Source organism: Grampus griseus (assembly GCF_964374135.1).
Source record: "Grampus griseus genome assembly, chromosome: 3".
Taxonomy (NCBI): domain Eukaryota; kingdom Metazoa; phylum Chordata; class Mammalia; order Artiodactyla; family Delphinidae; genus Grampus; species Grampus griseus.
Genome location: NC_139019.1, coordinates 54,978,436 through 54,998,187, shown reverse-complemented (window position 1 = coordinate 54,998,187; position 19,752 = coordinate 54,978,436). Strand labels below are relative to the sequence as shown.

The following is a 19,752-nucleotide window of genomic DNA, read 5'->3' as shown; positions in this document are numbered from 1 at the left end:
GAGGTATTGCTGCTTCTGCCTGTACACTTGGATCATTTGCTCTGGAGGAATTCAGCCATCATGTCATGAATTCATTCAGGCAGCCCTGTGGAGAAGCCTAGGTGGAGGGGAACTGAGGCCTCCTGCCAACAGCCAGCATCAACCTGCCAGCTATGTGAGTGAGCTATCTTGGAGATGGATGGTCCAGCCCCAGTGAAACCTTCAGATAACTGCAGCCCCAGGTGGCATTGATTGCAACCTCATGAAAAACACTGAGCAGACCTGCCCTGCCAAGCTGCCCCAGAATTCCTGACCCAGAGAAACCATGAGCTATTAAGTGAGTGTCGTTTTCAGCCACTCAATTTGGGGGTGATTTGTTACAACGTAGTAGACAATACACTAATTTGATCCTGCCTATCACATTGTATAGTACTGGAGAAAAAACTGCAAGTTGGACAAACTGAGCGATTTGCTAACGGTTACAGATACTTAACTGTTTAACTCCTAAATGAAAACACAAGCTATTTACTCTAAGTCAAGCCCAAATTCTTTCTATGACACCATCCTCCTTGGGAGCTCATCCTATGACAGCAATTCCCACGAACATCCTTTTGCCATACCTCTAGTCATAAATTCTGTAAAAGTGATATATTTTTTCATTGGAACTTTCATGGCAGCAGCTGTAGTAAAGGTGGTCCTCAGACGGTACCAGTATTGGGGTTTCTAACTGCTGGCCCACGACATTACTCAAGCCACTCTTCATTTCCTGCACCTACCCTGAGAGCAAAAAAATTGCCTTGGGCTTCCTTTTACTGAAATGAGAAAGCTAAGGAGAAAAAAGAGAATAGTGCTAGTTTTTAAGAAATTTTTCCAAGTATATTTTTGAAATAATAAAAAAGAAATCATGAGTCATGTATTTCTCATGAGTTACCAGAATAGCTCATTGCTAGCACCAAACTCCTGTTTCACATTCAAGTTGGGCAACATTTATACTAAGCCACAATACAGAATTTACACGAAAAGCAGATCAACTCTGAAATAGTAAAAAAGAAAAAAAAGTATAAAGATTAATCCATACGCAACTGGGCAAATACAAAAACGTACTCAACAATTCTACTGTGTCTATTACTCATGAGTTACCCTTACTATTAGGGATGACTTCTTTAACGCATATTCTAGAAATCATTAAAGGTATAGAAGAGAATTTATTTCACTTTGTGAGGCTTTACTTTCACAATCATACATACCCTTGGCACAGGAAGAGCCTATTAAAATTCTGTAAATTGCCTTAATAAGGTGAATAGGTTGATTTTATGAGGCTTTTGGACAATGAAGTTTGAGAAGGTTTATGCTTGTCAGGATTTGTACACATGATCACAATCAAAACAGTAAAATAAACCAAAGAACAAGACTTTCTTAACACCCCTAAAAACATAGTAACTTAAAATTTCTGGTCAAATGTTATTCCTATGCTATATTCATTTTGATCTCTTATTCTCCATTTGATACTGACATTTTTTTCTGAACACAGGTTACATAATCTTTTGTGTTAACTCCCTAGTCTTAATACCACAAAGGCATCTGTTTTACCATGGCTGTATTTTTATTATTTAGAGTACGATATGCTTATTGAGCCAGTTATTCTCCAGTAACTTTGTGAATGCAAAAACACTGAGAGAATTAAGAACAAATAATGGAGTCATTATTTCACTGATCCTTATCCAATTCCAGGAAAATTACTTCCAGAAAGCTGCAATTCTGCCGGATATATTCTTTCCATGTTTAAACAGAAACTGAAAGAGAAGTGAAATTATGGTAAACCTATGATTGTTCACTAGACATTGTGTACTTTTAATAGTTCAACACTGTAATGCTTGATAATTTGATTATCTGAGTAAATTAATAGGCTAACATTTAAAAATGTATACTTTAATAAGTATAAAGTATATAAACAATCAGGTAAGCTTGTGGAGAAGCTGACCAAGATACATAAATTAGGAGATACAAGTGTCCTAAATTTTCTATACTTTTTTTTTTTACAGAAATTTTATTAAAGTTGTTTAATGTACAATTTCTCATTTGTCATTCTGGAAGTCCTTCACTGTAAAGACTCTTCTTTGTCTGATTAAACAAACAGCAGCCACACTGTCAGTGATTATTCTGGACCTCCACGCTGAAAAGGAAGTAATAAAGCAATAAGATTAGGTGTTTCATTTACAAAGAAATGTTTTCATGGCCACTATACAAATTTGAAACATTTTAATCAAATGATCTTTAGGTTTTAAAAACAATTTCAGATTTTTCATAGCTTTGGGGCACTCCTATCAATGTTATAAAGAATTTCAGATCTGAAGAGGACTCAAGGTTGACGTAGATCAATGGTCCTCAAATTTCTTGGTCCTTTACACTCTAAAAAATCAATGAGGGGGCTTCCCTGGAGGCGCAGTGGTTAAGAATCTGCCTGCCGATGCAGGGGACACAGGTTCGAGCCCTGGTCCGGGAAGATCACACATGCCGCAAAGCAACTAAGCCCATGCACCACGACTGCCCAGCCTGTGCTCTAGAGCCTGCAAGCCACAACTACAGAGTCCATGTGCCACAACTACTGAAGCCTGCACGACTAGAGCCCGTGCTCTGCAACAAGAGAAGCCACCGCAATGAGAAGCCCATGCACCGCAACAAAGAGTAGCCCCCACTTGCCGCAACTAGAGAAAGCCCACGCACAGCAACGAAGACCCAACGCAGAGAAAAGTAAATTAATTTAAAAAAAATTAATGAGGACCCTAAAGAGCTTTTTTCCATGGGGTATATATATTTTGCTATTTACCATACTATACTTCTACACATATATTCCTTCATGCACATTTACTGAGGGCTCGAACATCGTTTATTTCTCATAGTCCAGGCCTACATGACCATCCCTGTCTTAGCTATGGACACACCTTGACAAGACAATGGGAAGAACATGGAAATCAGCAATATGAAACTCCAAAGCCAATAACGTTGAGGTGTTTTCCACAGTATTGGGATAAAGAGCAACAACGTACTTGGATAAATTCAATTTCTTCTTGAGATACAAGTTTCCTTCTGTACTTCTGAGGTAAAGTTTTTATTAACTCTGCAGTGTCTGGTGGACCCGGATGCATCAGCCAGTCTGGCGATTTACTTCCCTTAGAATGCTGTGAAATTGAAGAAGAGTGAGACGGTAGTCCTGCTGATCTCAGAACTTCTGACACTGAAATTAAAAAAAAAAAAAAATAGAGGAATTGTGCAGTGTCTTAAAATACTATTTTGAATTATCTATCATTAAATAATCAAGTTATTCTTTTTTTTTTGCGGTACGCGGGCCTCTCACTGTTGTGGTCTCTCCTGTTGCGGAGCACAGGCTCCGGATGCACAGGCTCGGCGGCCATGGCTCACGGGCCCAGCCACTCCGCGGCATGTGGGATCTTCCCAGACCGGGGCAGGAACCCGCGTCCCCCCAATCCGCAGGCAGACCCCCAACCACTGCGCCACCAGGGAAGCCCTCAAGTTATTCTTAAAATGATAAGTATTACAATCCAAGAGATAAGTATTATAGAGTAACTTCGTTGGGTAGCTATATATAGTTTCATAAAGTTCTTTTTAAAGCAAATGAGGTAGTTTTAAGTGAATGAATTACTAAATTGAAGAGTAAGTTCATAAAATAATGAAATTTCTAGGTAGTGGAGTTCAACCCGTATGGATAACTTACATTACTTAAATTTTGTCATATGGTAGAGATTACAGGTAATACCATACAATGGAGAATAAGAAAGTTGAGATTTGTTTTCTCCATACTTGTTTGTCACCTATATCTTAATTTTTCAAGAGTTACAATAAGTTAAAAATATCCATACAAAATTTGTTAAAATTCTCCCTGAATTAAAGGTCAAGTATCTTATAATTAAAGACAGCTGACAGAGCAGTAAGAGAAAAACAGAACTTGTTCAGAATCTTCAGTTACTGTAATAGGCAATGATTGTTAAGTTCTAAGGCAATCCAAGAAATATTTACTGCCTCAATGAACAGATAAATCAGTGAATGAAAGAAAAGGTTAGCTGGGAGAGAAATATAGGAATGGTGGTTATTCATCATAATCTCTGCAAATATAAGCATGGGACATTCTTCTGAAGGACAGAAGGTAGAACAAAAATTCCCATATATAAACACAGTATCATTAAAAATTCAGAAATACCTACTGTCAAGTTACTACTTTTTTACAAGGAGGTAATAGAAAGTTAGTTAATGCAACCTAACATACCATTGTGATCTAAGCTACCATTGTCTACTGGATTCTAAAATGAGAAATATTGTGTATAATAGAATATTCATGTATAAATCTGCATGTACATATCTTTTTAGTATAAATAAACTACAGCTTACCATTGGGTTTAGGATTGTCTCTTCTGTCAGGGAACCTTATTAATGGAGTATGTGGCTTGACTACCTAAAGGAAAAATAAAATGCATGAAAAAGAAATGAAGCACTAAAATAACCTCATTTACTACATAAGAAATAATCTAATGAACCTCACAAGCAGATGCTTTTGTTAAAATAAAATAACTTAGTACCTGACAGCAACTTTAAATTTTACTATTTTAAATTTTACTCTTTCCCAACAAGGACAGCTAGTCTATAAACTATTATCTGATATTCATAAGAACTTTGTACTTTATACATCACAAGATATTTTACTGTACTGCCTACTGACCTCAAAACAACCCTATAAGGTGACAAGGATTTTATGTTGCATGACTTCTAAATCACCCTGCTGATTGGTAAGAATTGCAAGTTTCCTGACTTGTATTGAGTGTTGTTTCTCTACTATGTTAATACCTAGTGGTTTAGATAGAATAGGATAAAAAGCATATTGAAAATTAGGTAATCAAAAGAATACTTTTTCTGACTACAAAAGTAACCCATGTTCTGTGTAAAAAATTTGGAAAAAACACAGAAAAGCACAAAGAAGAAAACACCATCTATAAGCCAAAACCCACATAAAATAGATTTAAACATTTGATAGCCCTTGACTTCAGCCTTTTTCCTATACCCATAGAAATACATGTATTTAGAACACCATTTTTAATAAGATATTTGAAGAGTATTAATGTTTTATCCCTAAAATTCCAGTTAATGCTACAGAGGAGCTTAAGCAGAACTTTCAGTATGAAATCTTCTGAATATATATAAAATGCTGAGACTCTAATAAACAGAGTACTATTTTTTACTAACGTAATCTATAAGTTGCTGTGTAACTAGTGAGACAGGTGTGTGTTTATCTGCAATATATTTGTATATATGTACTACACATTACACATTTTATATGAGTACAGAAGCAAATAGGCTTGTAGGGATGGGTCTGAAAACTAACCACCATAATTCTGCTCCTGTGAGAAAATGCTGGAAGATAGTTGTCTCCCTAAGCATTAAAGCATGTTCACATCTTTCATGTTAAAAAACAAACCTTCTCACTCCACGTAGTACCTGTTTCTTTTCATAGCCAGGCTTCTTGAAAGAGTGTTCTTTCCTTCCTATAGTCCTAAGCTTTTCAGGATAAACTTCAAACTCGCATTTGGCACACACAGGCCCATCATGATCAGGTCTCTCCCTACCTCTCTAGCCTCATTCCCCACCACTGTACCTTTCACTCCAGGTATTCTGAAGTACTTTTCATTTCCCTAACTCCTCATACCATTTCCATCCCCATTCAATCTACAGCTTGTGTGCTCTGCCACGAATCTCTCCCAGGTCCCACCCCGCTTCCATGCCTCCACTTTCATCTGACTGCTTATCTTTGAAAACAGCTCAACTGTCACTCCTCTCTAAGAAGATTCCCGATTCCTAAATCTGATTTAAAAACTCCTCCTGTGTTTCCACAGCAACCTGAACATCCTAAGAATATTGTGTAGAGGACAGTAAATGAGCCAATGATTACAGGAGAGCAAAGCTCCTGGAAAGGCAGAGATGGAAAATTAAGTACTTCTGCAGAAGTAGCCAGTACATAGTAAATGCTCAGCAAACATCTGACAAATGAGTGAATAGACCATTTGTAGGTAAGGGCTAACTGTATAGGTATGTAAGTATGTATACACACACTTAAACAAATGTACATACACCAGAGAGAAAGAATCCATTTCAACATTGCTTTTGTACACTTAAAAATATGGTTGGGCTTCCCTGGTGGCGCAGTGGTTGGGAGTCTGCCTGCCGATGCAGGGGACGCGGGTTCGTGCCCTAGTCCGGGAGGATCCCACATGCCACGGAGCGGCTGGGCCTGTGGGCCATGGCCGCTGGGCCTGCGCGTCCGGAGCCTGTGCTCCGCAGCGGGAGAGGCCACAACAGTGAGAGGCCCTCGTGCCGGAAAAAAAAAAAAAAAAAAAAGGTAATATGCCCATATAGATTAAATTCCCACAGCTTGGTATCCCCCCTTTTTAAGAGAAAATTTTAAAAATACATAAAAGTAGACAGAGTAGTATAATAAACCCTGATAAACACATCACACAATTTCAACAGTAATCAATCTTATTTCATCAACCCTTCCCCCATTAAACAAATCCCAGTCATCTCATCTCATCTGTTAATACCATCTATATGTATCATGTAACAGAAAAGGATTTGGTTAAACCATAGTCCCAATACTTTTCCCACACTTAACAAAAATAATTCTTTAATATCATCTATTATTTAGCTATGCTCAAATTTTCCTGTCTCAAAATTGTCTTTTTTAAACTCTAAATGTAAATACAAAGAGAAACAAATAAGTCTGTCAATTAGTTGACCAGCTTATAACTAAGGAAAAAAAAGGAGCTAATCCAAATAACTTTCATAGTGCTTGGACTATATACCTTCAGTCTAAAGACAAAAAGAAATACAAAGAAATCTTGAACTTTTTACTTAGTAGGTTGGTTGTATAGATATAGCTATACATTTTGTATATATTGTAGGACTAAGCAAATGAGTATATACATATATTGATGTTTGTGGAAGGCAGAGATTTCCCTGTGAGAGAAAGAACATATAAATATGGGATGAGGGAAGGCAAGGAAGAATACTGTAGTGTTAAGACTGGAATCTGAGGGAATCAGTAGGAAGTCAGGATAAATGCCATGAGTTTATTCAACCAGCCCCCTGTTAATTTGGGTTGTTAATTTGAGTCGTTTCCAATCTTCTTCCAGTTCTCATATACCACTGGGCACACCCCCACTCACCCCAGCCCCTAGCCTTCCTCACTGTGGACATCTCCCACCAGAGTATTCTATTTGTTACAAATGATGAAACTATATTAACACGTCATTATCACCCAAAGTTTTACATTAGAGTTCATTCTTGGTGTTGTACGTTCTATGGGTTTTGACAAATGTACAATGACATATTCACTATTATAGCATCTTCTGTGTTCTGCCTACTCATCCCTTCATTCCCCAATCTCTGGCAACCACTGATCTGTTTACTGTCTCCACAGTTTTGCCTTTTCCAGAATGTCATGCAGATGGAATCATACAGCATGTAGCCTTTTCAGATTGGCTTCTTTCATTTAGTAACATGCATGTATGTTTCTTCCATGATTTTTCCTGGCTTGGTAGCTTGTTTCTTTTTGAAATAACATTATAAATTATATTTGTATAATATACAAATATATAATTATATAATAATATAATATTACAATAATATAATTTGGGTTGAGTAATATTACATTGTCTGGATGTACCACAGTTTATTTATCCATTCACCTACTGAAAGACATCTTGGTTGTTTCCAAGTTTTGGCAATTATAAATGAAGCTGCTATAAACATCCATGTGTAGGTTTTTGTTCGGACGTAAGTTTTCAATTCATTTGGGTAAAAGTGCGATTGTTCAACCATATGGTAAAAGTATGTTCAGTTGTGTAAGAAACTGCCAAACTGCCTCCCGAAGTGGCTGTGGCACTTTGCATTCTCAACAGCAGTGAATGAGAGTTCCCATTGCTCCACCTCCTTGTCAGCATTTGGTGGTGTCAGTATTCTGGGTTTCAGCCATTCTAATAGGTATATAGAGGTGTCTTACTGTTGTTTTAATTTGCAATTAATTCCCTAATGACTATGATGTTGAACATCTTTTCATATCATTGTCATCTGTATATCTTCTTTGATGAGGTGTTTGTTCAGCTCTTTTGCCCATTTTTTAGTCAGGCTGTTTTCATTGTTGACTTTCTTTTTTTTTCTTTCTTTTTTTTTTTTTTTCCGGTACACGGGCCTCTCACTATTGAGGCCTCTCCCATTGCGGAGCACAGGCTCTGGACGCACAGGCTCAGCGGCCGTGGCTCACGGGCCCAGCCGCTCCGTGGCATGTGGGATCTTCCCGGACCGGGGCACGAACCCGTGTCCCCTGCATCGGCAGGCGGACTCTCAACCACTGCGCCACCAGGGAAGCCCCATTTTTTTAAATATAAATTTATTTATTATTTTTGGCTGCATTGGGCCTTCGTTGCTGTGCGCGGGCTTCCTCTAGTTGCAGGTGAGCGTGGACTCCTCATTGCGGTGGCTTCTCTTGTTGCGGAGCACGTGCTCTAGGGCGTATGAGCTTCAGTAGTTGTGGATCGTGGGCTCTAGGGCACAGGCTCAGTAGCTGTGGTGCATGGGCTTAGCTCCTCCATGGCATGTGGGATCTTCCCAGACCAGGGCTCGAACCTGTGTCCCCTGCATTGGCAGGCAGATTCTTAACCACTGTGCCACCAAGGAACTTTTAAGAGTTCTTTATATATCTTGAATAACATCCTTTATTAGATATTCTTTTTGCAAATATTTTCTCCCAATCTGTGGCTTGTCTTCTCATTCTCTTCACAGTGTCTTCTGCAGACCAGAAATTTTTAATTTTAATGACATCCAGTTTATCAATTATTTCTTTCATGGATTGTGCATTTGGTGTTGTATTTAAAAAGTCACTGCCAAATCCAAGGTCATCTAAGTTTTCTTCTCTGTTATCTTTTAGAAGTTTTATAGTTTTCCACTTTACATATAGGCCTATGATCCATTCTGAGTTAATTTTTGTGAAGGGTATAACGTCTGTGTCTAGATTCATGTTTTGCAAGTGGATGTCTAGTTGTTCCAGCAACATTTATTGAAAAGACTATCTTTTCTCTATTGTATTGCCTTTGCTTCTTTGTCAAAGATCAGTTGACTATCCTGTTATTTCTACCTTTCTAAGTCTCTTAGTTTTAGCTGTGCCTCATATATAGCATAGCATTGAATATTCATTTGTTGGCCAATATGAGAATACTTTTAAAAGGGCAGTTACACCATTTGAATTTATAGATATAACTCACAAGTTTGGTGTATTTTCTGTCATATCATTATATGATTATTTAAATATAAAGTCCTTTGTCATATGATTTTTTTCTTTGCTTTCATTTGTGGGGTTTGTTGTTTTGTCTTTTGGTATTTGGAAAGATTTGTACTTTTGTATGTTTATGTTATGTTGCTACCTTTAGATAATACTCTTAGTTGCCCGTTTCTGAGATACTATCTATTGGTTCACTATTATGAGAAAGAATGGTAGTTGATGGTAATCTCTTCTCTGCCTTCCCTCCCCATCTTTTACTACCATTTAATAACCAGAGGCAATTAGCAAGTTTATTCTACCTTCTGTATACTCTTCCCCTTATTCCCTCCATTTTAAAGTTTTATTAGATCCATACTGTCAAAAAAAATAATATTATCAACAAGTCTTTCTCCCTTATCTGCATTATTTAGTCTTAGTTCTATAATTAAATACATTCAGTGCCTACATCCAGTTCCTATATTAAAACAGCCACAAGTACAAATAAGTATTTCTTAGTTGTCTGAAGCTCATTCTCTGTGAGAGCTGTAAGAAGAGCTTCAGGGAACAATATTCCCTGAGTTATTAAAGGTTAAGAAGAGTTTGTGGCCTTTACACTTGAAGGTCAATGTAGCTAGATAAAGCTTTGGTTCACATTTTCTTTAACTACCTTAAATATGTTATCCACATGTTTTCCTTAATGAAGTATTATTGTTGAAAACTCTGATAACTTCCATTCTCTTTTAAGTGCTTGGTCTTGTCGCTTGGATCACCAAATAATTTTTTCTTTAAAATTTAATGATTTTACTAGAATATACTCATTAATCAAACATACTGGATCAAATCTACAAGGTATAACTTTAAGTTTTCTTTTGTATCAGGAAAGTTTTATTAAATTATAGGTTTTGAGACTTGGTCAACTCTATCTACTGTCACTTTTTCATAGACTACTTATTACACAAAAGTTGCATCGTCTCGTCTTTATCGTCTCTATGATTTTCTCTGAAACCCTTTCACCTTTTTTCATTATCAGTGATTTCTTTTGGAAACTATTATTCTATTAAGGAATCCACTTCTATGATTCATGAAGCCCAGGCAGAGTTAACAGTGACGAGTTCTGGAGGTAACACTCCACTCTGGACTTTCTGGTTATAACCACCATCTCCTCTCTCTACCTCAACTGAAAACCGAGCCTCATGAGGCCTCAATCCCTGCCCTCCTGTTCGTGGAAGATGCCAAAGCCAACTATATAAGAGGCTTTTTTAGAGGAGAAGACAACTCTTGTTTTCCCAGAAGACAAACCCTCTACTTTGCTTTATAAGGCAGATAGCAACCCCAAACCGCAGACAGGTTGGGACCTGCCTAGGCCTCAATCATTATCTGTGACTTTTTAAAAAAATCATTTTTCTCCTTTCCTCCACTATTTCCTTTAGCAAAACTTCCAAGTTGCCTATTGACCTTTATATTCTTTCCAGTTTAGCATCTATTCCTGAAAGGTTCTTTTCTTTTACTCTTAATTCTTTACTGAGTTCAGAACTGTACCATCCCTAAAATCTTAATCTAAAATCTAAACTCAACTACAACCTTTTAACTTACAACTCTCTTCTCTGTTATTTCCCACCATCAGTTCCAGCAAGCCCTTCATTTCCTTTATCGTTCCCTTTTCTCCCAGTCAATTGGTTCCATCCTGACTTTACTTCCTTTCTCATCTAGCCTAGAACCTACAGTCCATTCAAAAACCTCTTAGCACTCTCAACTGCCTTGCTGGAGGTTTATTTTCACCTCACCTGTAAAGCTCAAACCCTGAATTAATCCAACCACTTATCTTCTTCCCCTGTGTCTCATGCAGCCAAACGATTTCCTGAATGATGAACTATCTCCTTTCTACTATTGCATCATCCCAAACTTATATACATCCCAAACAAATATATACTGCTTGGCATTTATTTTATTATTATTATTTTTAAATAAATTTATTTATGTATTTATTTTTGGCTGCGTTGGGTCTTCGTTGTCGCACGCGGGCTTTCTCTAGTTGTGTTGAGTGGAGCTACTCTTCGTTGTGGTGCGTGGGCTCCTCATTGCGGTGGCTTCTCTTGTTGCGGAGCACGGGCTCTAGGCGCACGGGCTTCAGTAGTTGTGGCACACGGGCTCAGTAGTTGTGGCTCAGGGGCTGTAGAGAGCAGGCTCAGTAGTTGTGGCGCGCAGGCTTAGTTGCTCTGCAGCATGTGGGATCTCCCTGGACCAGGGCTTGAACCTGTGTCCCCTGCACTGGCAGGCGGATTCTTAGCCACTGCACCGCCAGGGAAGCCCCTGCTTGGCATTTAGCAGGCATTTAATGAACACTTATAAATTACTCTTCTGAAATTACTTTTGAATACCCTGTGGTCCAGCCAAATCCCTCTACTTAATGGTGACACTATGCTTTGTGAATTCCTATCAGTTTGTGCCAGCCTGTTGAAATACTACTCTTTCTTAAAGACACCAATCAACAGCCAAGTTCTAAGCTCTGTGGAGGCACCATGTATTGTCTGGTTGGCACTGCAGTCTCAGCACTGAGTATAGGCCTGGCACAGAAGTACTCAATACATTTTGCTAATGTTAACATGTAATTATTACATAATGTCAGCACATACTGCTTTGTATTATGAACCTGAATACAAGTCTTTGCAGCTTTGTTAAAAGGAGACAGACCATTTCTTACTGTATATCTCACAGCATCTTTTTTATTGTTGTTGCATATATCAATAGTAAGTTCTTTATTATTGCTGTGTACTGTTCCATTTTAACAAATCTACCACACCTTATCTTGCTAATGGACATTTGGATAATTTCTGGTTTAGGGGTTATTATTAATAAAGCAACTATGAACATTTTTATATAGTTTTTTAAATAGGTATATGCACTCATTTCTCTGGGATATAAACCTATGAGAAAAACTGCTTGGACATAGGGTAGGTATGTTTAACTAGTATTAGAGGCCCACAAAAGTTTTTCAAAGTGACTGTACCATTTTATATTCCCACTAGCATTGTATGAGTTTCAGGTGCTTCATGTTCTCATCACCACTTGGTATTGTCAGTCTTTTAAATAATTTTGGTGGGTGTGGTAGTACTTCCTGGTTTTAATTTGCATTTTCCTGGCAAATAATGATGTTGAGTATCTTTTCACTGGCTTAGTGCTCATTTGAATATCTTGCTTTGTGCAATATCAAGTTTTTCTTACCCATTTTAAAAACTGGGCTATATATTATGGATATATATAATTATCTATTATGGATACCAGTCCTTTGTCGGATGTTCTCCTGTCCTCACAGCACCTTTAACGCTCAATAACTACCCGCTGAATGAATAAGTGAGGATCATTCGTTGCAATGGGAGCAAAGACTGGGATCTAGGATTCTCTTTCAGAGCGAAATAACTTTAAGAAAAGGTCTTTTAAGAGATGTGCAAAGGGAAATGCACTTCTCGTGTCAAAGTTAAAAGGTAATTGTACAATAATATACTTTAAGAGTTGAAAAAAACTCCTGTAAAGCAACCACAAAAGTGGAGATTGTCGCCCATTATATACCAATTTTACCTCTCCTATTTAAGCTAGAGGTCACAGCTGGAGAAGCAAAAACAAAAGCTGTCAGGAGTTAGTAACTGATGTGTGGATTAAGAATAAAGTTCCTCTAGCGCCAATCTAAATTCAGGGGAAAAAAGCTTAGGAAACCAACACTAAGACATATATTACAGATAAACTTAAATATGTATTTTTTCCATTCTCCCCCATCCAGCCTGTAACCAGACGCTGGTTGGTGGGGGAGAACCCGCCTCCGGCGAAGATGCAGCCCGCGGGGCCAGTTCTCTGGCCATTCCCAAGACCTTGAAGGGACACCAGGTCAGAAGCAGGGTTCGCTTCCTTTCACTCACCGCTACCGCCTTCCTTCCGATTGGCTGATCCGCGACAACACAGACAATACTGGTCGCTGATTGGCCAGGATATTGCCAGGACAGCCAAACTGCAGACTCCTAACAGGCTAACGAGGTCCCGGTGGAGGGCAGTCCAGGGACTTCGGAACAGCTATGTGCCTACCTGCTGAGATGCACTCCCGCGGCCTGGCTCGAACCCTCAGCTGCGGTCCCCGGCTCACTGCCCGACCCAACGAGCTCAAGGTCCAATTCTCACATACACCCCGGGAAGCCGCTGCTGGCCCTATGCAGGGCCGTGGTCACCGCGCAGTCTCCACCACCGCCTTTCCTCCCCAGCGCCGGTGCTACAGTCAGCACCATCCCTACTGCCTACGGCGCGGAAAGGCAACCGAGTCTCCTTACCTGAACGACCCTGCTGGCAGACGCCATCTTGCTGCCCATCATGACCCCCGAGAGGGGCAGCTTCCGGGGCCCTGGCGAGCAGCGGCTATAACAGGAGTCCTGGGCGGCTGGGGGCGGGCTCTACCTGTGACGTCACGGAGGAGGAGCGGGCGCTCGGGAGAGACCCTCCTCCACTGCGGAGCTAGCCCCACCCACTTGTGCCTGACACCGCCCCTCCTCTCTTCCTGCCTGGGAACTGACCCAGGTGTTTCCCATTGCTTCGTTTTGCAGACGAAGGTTTGTGGTATTGTATTTATTTTGTTCACCGGCCTATGAGTGATCTGGGACCATTTCTTCTCCAGATAGGCAGTTTCCAGTTTCAGTGTAGTCCAAAATTTAATCTGAAATCAAATAAGTAATATAAATTCTTGTGGCTTCCTAAAACGAACAATCTCGTTAAAGTTTAGGAGTAAGAAGCAAGCTCAGAAAGAGTGGTCAGTTCCGGGTCTACACAAGGCCACCTCATACTCCGTTGCTTATTTTTTTTTTTTTTTATTGAAGTGTAGTTGTTTTACAATGTTGTATTAATTCCCGTTGCTTATTAACATTTCTCGATTTGGTATTCTGATTCCTTTCTCTACCATTAGTCCTGATATTAAACTACTGCCTACTTGGAGTTTGAGAAAACTCAGAAGTTCAAGTTTTTCTTTTTGAAACATGAGCCATCCATGCCATTCCACCACGCTATATTAAATTCTATGGTAAATATTAATGTTTACAATGTTAAAAAATTTTAATACACAACATGTTGCAGCCATTTAACTTTGTAGGTAATGCAGCCTTACACTATTGTAAATATTTAGAGTGACAAATTTGTTTTGATGATCCAGGTCAATGGTTTCTAAATCTAGAGGGTTATTGAGCCTAAATATGGGCCCTTCTGATTCAGTATGTGTGTGGAGGACACCAGGAATCTTTTTTTTTTAAAGCTTTCAAAGCTTGTTTTAGCAGCACATATTCTAAAATCAGATTGATAAAGTGGTTAAATGGGCAAAGCACATGAACCGGTAAATTACAGGAAAGAAACACAAATTGCCCTTAAAAACGTTAAAAGACATTCAACCTCCCTTATTCTAAGAAAAATTTAAACTACACTGAAATGCTATTTTCAATGCGTCAAATTGGCCAACAGACAGAATTTGGAGAATATGATTTGGGGAGGCTGTAGGGAAAGAGGCACTAATGTATATCGTTGGTAGTGATGAAATGAAACTTGTATTTTAAGACAGGACAAGAAAAATTAAACATAAAATTCTCTGTGTGTCCCTTTGGGCCTCCTCCCTCCCTAATGTGCACGTGCATCTGCATTACACATTAACCAGAGCTCATCAAACATGGGAGCACTTGCTCAACTGCAAAGATCTTTTTGTTTTTTTCTTTCTTCTGACGCTAGCAATGTAACTTCTTAAAACAATAGCCTTCTTTCCCAGATCTGTAGGGGGTCACGGTGACTTGCTGCTCACATGGTTTATGTATGCTTGGTGAACTTTATGTAAAATATCGGTTTGTCATTTTGATGTACAATCCTTTGTCTCAAAAATATATGACTGTGCCTTAGACTTCTAACAGGCGGAAAGGTTCTCAGAGCTTTCTGAGAATCGGCTACCTGGATTATAATCCTGTTTGGCTTGCATAAAATTCCTCCCCCTCTACTCTTATCTTGATAGTTAATTGAATATCAACTGAATAGTTAATTGAATTTTCATCGACAGTGGGAGTAAAAGATGGTACTCGAAAAAACTACATACTGAATGACTCCAAATATATGACACTCTGGAAAAGGCAAAACTATGGAGACACTTAAAATATCAGTGGTTGCCAGGGGTTGGGGAGAGGGAGGGACAAATAGGCAGAGCACAGGGGATTTTTAGGATGGTGAAACTATTCTGTACGATACTATAATGGTGGGTACATTATACATTTTTCAAAACTCATAAAATATACAACCCTTGGGTGATAATGACATGTTAATGTTAGGGTTCAGTTGTAACAAATGTACCGCCCTAGTCGGGGATGGTGACAGCGGGGTGAAGTTGTGCCTGTGTGCGAGAAGTATGTATACGGGAACTCTGGATTTTCTGCAGCATTTTGCTGTGAACCTAAAACTGCTTTAAAAAATAAAGTGGGTCTTCCCTGGTGGCGCAGTGGTTGAGAGTCCGCCTGCCGATGCAAGGCACACGGGTTTGTGCCCCGGTCCGGGAAGATCCCACATGCTGCGGAGCGGCTGGGCCCGTGAGCCATGGCTGCTGAGCCTGCGCGTCCGGAGCCTGTGCTCCGCAACGGGAGAGGGACAACAGTGAGAGGCCCGCGTACCGCACACAAAATAAAAATAATAATAAAAAAAGTGTATTAGAAAAATTTTTTTAAAGTCACCATTGCCGAAACCAGATAAACTAATGTGTTTTTAAAGTTCAAAAATGGTGACTATACTTGATGACATTGTATTGTACAACTGAAATTTACTAAGAGAGTAGAACTTAAATGTTCTCACCAAAAAAAAGAAAAGAAAGAAAAGGTAAATATGTGAGGTGATGGATGTGTTAACTGGATTGTGGGAATCCTTTCACAATGTATACATATATCAAATCAACACACTGAAAACTTTAAATATTTAACAATTTTGTCAATGACCTCAATAAAGCTCGTGGGGAAAAGCTCAAAAGCAACAGCAGCTTAGATGCCTAGTACACAGACTTTTCATTTACATTCAGAGAAACAGCAAGTTTCTATGTGAAAATCTACAATATTAGATTCTCATTCTGGTCATTTAAGAGAGAATTTATTGGCTACTTTTCTAAATAAAATAAATATTTGCCATTTTCCTTTATGATTATACTTAAGAGATGAAGAAAATGGGCAAAGAATTCCCATGATTTTTTTTTTTTTGCGGTACGTGGGCCTACTCACTGTTGTGGCTTCTCCCGTTGCGGAGCACTGGCTCTGGACGCGCAGTCTCAGCGGCCATGGCTCACGGGCCCAGCCGCTCCGCGGCATGTGGGATCTTCCTGGACCGGGACACGAACTCGTGTCCCCTGCATCAGCAGGCAGACTCTCAACCACTGCGCCACCAGGGAAGCCCACAGGTGGATTCTTAACCACTGCGCCACCAGGGAAGCCTGAGATTTTTTTTTTAATTTTATTTTTTTATACAGCAGGTTCTTATTAGTTATCTATTTTATACATATTAGTGTATATATGTCTAGAGATTTTATTAAAAGATAAACTTTCCAAGTCCTGTAATACCAAGAAGTTTCCTGGGAATACCTGATGATAAATTCAGAAAATGTCAAATGCAATACAAATTACTGGTCATATTGGTATGAATTTTGTTTGGGAAGACTGCCAGGAAAATGCTCTGACTTTTCTCTACTTGTGGATTTATTTGTATGTGTTGGCATTCATACTCCACAGAATTCTCATCCAGGCCCCTTCTTGATTAGTTCTTTCTAGGATGAAGATGATAAAAGTAGCTGAAGCTGAGGCAGCAAACCAAATCCTATCTTATCTTCCTGCTGCTCAGTTTCAATCACCCTCCTGTCATCACATCATTTGATTACTCATCCCATGCAAGTCTCGTGATTTTCGTCTTGTAAAACAAAGGATGTTGTCCACCCTCCAGTTCTACAAGGATCAAGTCATTAGCCACTGCAATACCTGACCTACAGTATACCCTGAAAGGAATTCAGAACAGAGGAGGCACTCTGTGCTTTAGGAGAACAGGCAAAACAGGCCCTTAGTTAGATATATTTCAGGAAATTTTGTGATTCTGGTTTCTTGCATCCTCCCATACTTAGAAAAGCACTAAAATCCTTAACTGGTGTATCTGTTCCTCTTGACTAGCAGTAACCTTCTACTGAGACGTATACTGGATTGCACATACTTATTAGCCAAAGTCACATATATAATTGGCCTGTCCCCCTACCTCTTCGGAGCAGTTCCTCAGAGCTCTCTGAGAGGCTGTCTCCTAGTCCTCAGTAGGACACAATAAAACTCAACTCACAGCTCTTACATTGTGCATTTTTCTTTCAGTCAACAGTCTATATCCTGAATGCTATTACTTGACTATTTTCATGGACCTGTGGAGCACACCATCTGATTCTACCTTATATTGTGTCTTAACGTCCCTATCTTATCTGGCCTTTGACTTTCTTGTTCCATGTACCTCGTTCCTGACATTTGCTGTACATCTGTTAGGTAGAACTCATTGTGTGTGACAACTTCCTGATGTGATGCAATACAAAGTACCCAGAACAACTTGTGAATTTTCTTGATAAAAAAAAATTGAAACTACTTTAATAAAGCACTTAGATCTGACTTCTGATTTACAGGAATAAAGAGGTGAAACAAGCTACCTACACTACTAGGAAGCAATCAGACTAATCAGAATAGAGAACTTTCTACAGGGCAACTGGTTCCTTCAAGTCAATGACTGTAAGAAGAAGAGGTTGGGGGTGCATATAATCTGTTGCAGCTACTCAATTCAGTTCAACTAGAGATCTTATGATGGGGTTACGTCCCAATAAACCTATCCTAAGTTGAAAAGATCCTAAGTCAAAATGAATTTAATACACCTAACCCTTTTTTAATGTATTTTTTTAAGTCTTTATTGAATTTGTTACAATATTGCTTCTGTTTTATGTTTTGGCTTTTTGGCAGCGAGGCATGTGGAATCTTAGTTCCCTGACCAGGGATTGAACCAGCACTCCCTTCATTGGAAGGTGAAGCCTTAACCACCAGACCGCCAGGGAAGTCCCAATACACCTAACCTTAAATGTGCTCAGAACACTTACATTAACCTACAGTTGGGCAAAATCATCTAACACAGCCTATTTTATAATAAAATGTTGAAAATGTCATGTAACTTATTGACTACTGTACTGAAAGTGAAAAACAGAATGGTTTAAGTATACTGGTTGTTTGCCTCTGTGACTGTGTGGCTGACAGATGTGGCTCGCTGCTGCGGCCCAGCATCATGAGAGTAGTGTTAGCCCAGGAAAAGATCAAAGTTCAAAATTCAAAGTATGGTCTCTACTAAATGCACATAGCTTTTGCACCATCAGAGTTGAAATATCCTAAGCTGAACCATCATAAGCAGGAGACCAGCGTATGCTATTGTAGAGGGAAAGCAGCCATAGATAATATGTAAACCTATGGGTGTGGCTTTGTTCCAATAAAACTTTATTTATAAAACCAGTCAGCTGGTAAATCATAGTTTGATATGACGAAACAACCAACCAAACAACCATCACCACCACCACCATTTTTAAGAAAAATGTATTAGCAAAAGCACCACTAGCCTGGATTTTAAAAGACTGTGACTGTTTGAGATGTAAAAAGATATTTGGGTCCCCAACTAAGAAAGGTGTTCAGATGGGCATAATCTCTAATGCCCTCTTCAGATATGGCCAAAGTTAGTAATGGATAGGGAGAACCTCCCAAAGGGTAGAATGAACCACAGATAAAGAACTGCTTCCAGAGAGCCAAATCCAAAGGTGTTCCCTGTCCCCTAGGAAAGGGCACCTCCTATCACTTGCCAAGCAACATTTCAGAATTGCTACAGTCCTCCTCCACTATTGTTTGCTGGCTGTATGAAGCAGTATAGCTTGTCTTTTCAGTTCATAGGTCTCCAGATCAGGAAGAGCTACATCTGAAAAAATGTGAAGACTCTTTGAACTGGTATGACTAGATGACATTGTTAGCTTACCTTCTTTGGGGAGAGGTGCATCTTTTACATGCAAAAGGGAAGTTAATATTTAAGACCAAGGTAGCAGGCTGTGGTACACTATATTCTTTTCAGCAAATATCCATTTGGTTTCCCCAGCACTTCCCTGCTGTGAGAGTATACTTTCGTGCCCCAGTGATGTTGAGCTTGAGTGGAACCTGGGTGGAAATAATGTATACCTGTTCCAAACAGAAACGAAATGTGCTTGTATAATTTGACTTGGCCTTATAAGCCATGAGCATGTGTTTCAGATAGTGGCTGCACGCTCAGCCTGGGTCCTAGAATGATCAGCCAAACCATGGATCCAACAGAGAATATGTTTCTTATAAGCCACTGAGATTTGAGGTTTTTCAGCATGATTTCCAAGAAAGCTAACTAAT

At 39.3% G+C, this 19,752-nt stretch overlaps 1 protein-coding gene across 2 annotated transcripts; it reads right to left on the bottom strand.

The window, feature by feature from the left end:
- Positions 1–1,167: 1,167 nt before the first annotated feature.
- Positions 1,168–13,726, bottom strand: KGD4 (alpha-ketoglutarate dehydrogenase subunit 4). 2 transcript variants are annotated; one of them, XR_014296452.1, is made up of 5 exons: positions 13,612–13,726; positions 4,384–4,447; positions 3,027–3,214; positions 2,049–2,152; positions 1,168–1,772 (listed from the first exon to the last, which is right to left on the bottom strand). XR_014296452.1 is itself a non-coding variant. In XM_082649947.1 (4 exons), the coding sequence occupies exons 1-4, from the start codon at positions 13,651–13,653 to the stop codon at positions 2,135–2,137; spliced, it is 312 nt and encodes a 103-aa protein (XP_082506073.1). In that variant the 5' UTR covers positions 13,654–13,726; the 3' UTR covers positions 1,993–2,134. The 2 variants fall into 2 exon arrangements, 1 of the variants encoding a protein (XP_082506073.1); XM_082649947.1 differs by lacking the exon at positions 1,168–1,772 and having other exon boundaries at positions 1,993–2,152.
- Between the last annotated feature and the right edge of the window lie 6,026 nt (positions 13,727–19,752).

Coding starts and splice junctions, on each gene's coding strand:
- KGD4 (XM_082649947.1), bottom strand. CDS start 13,653: ATGATGGGCAGCAAGATGGCGTCTGCCAGCAGGGTCGTTCAG. Junction 4,448..13,611: donor CTGCCAGCAGGGTCGTTCAG/GTAAGGAGACTC, acceptor TTTTTCCTTTAG/GTAGTCAAGCCACATACTCC. Junction 3,215..4,383: donor AGACAATCCTAAACCCAATG/GTAAGCTGTAGT, acceptor TTTTAATTTCAG/TGTCAGAAGTTCTGAGATCA.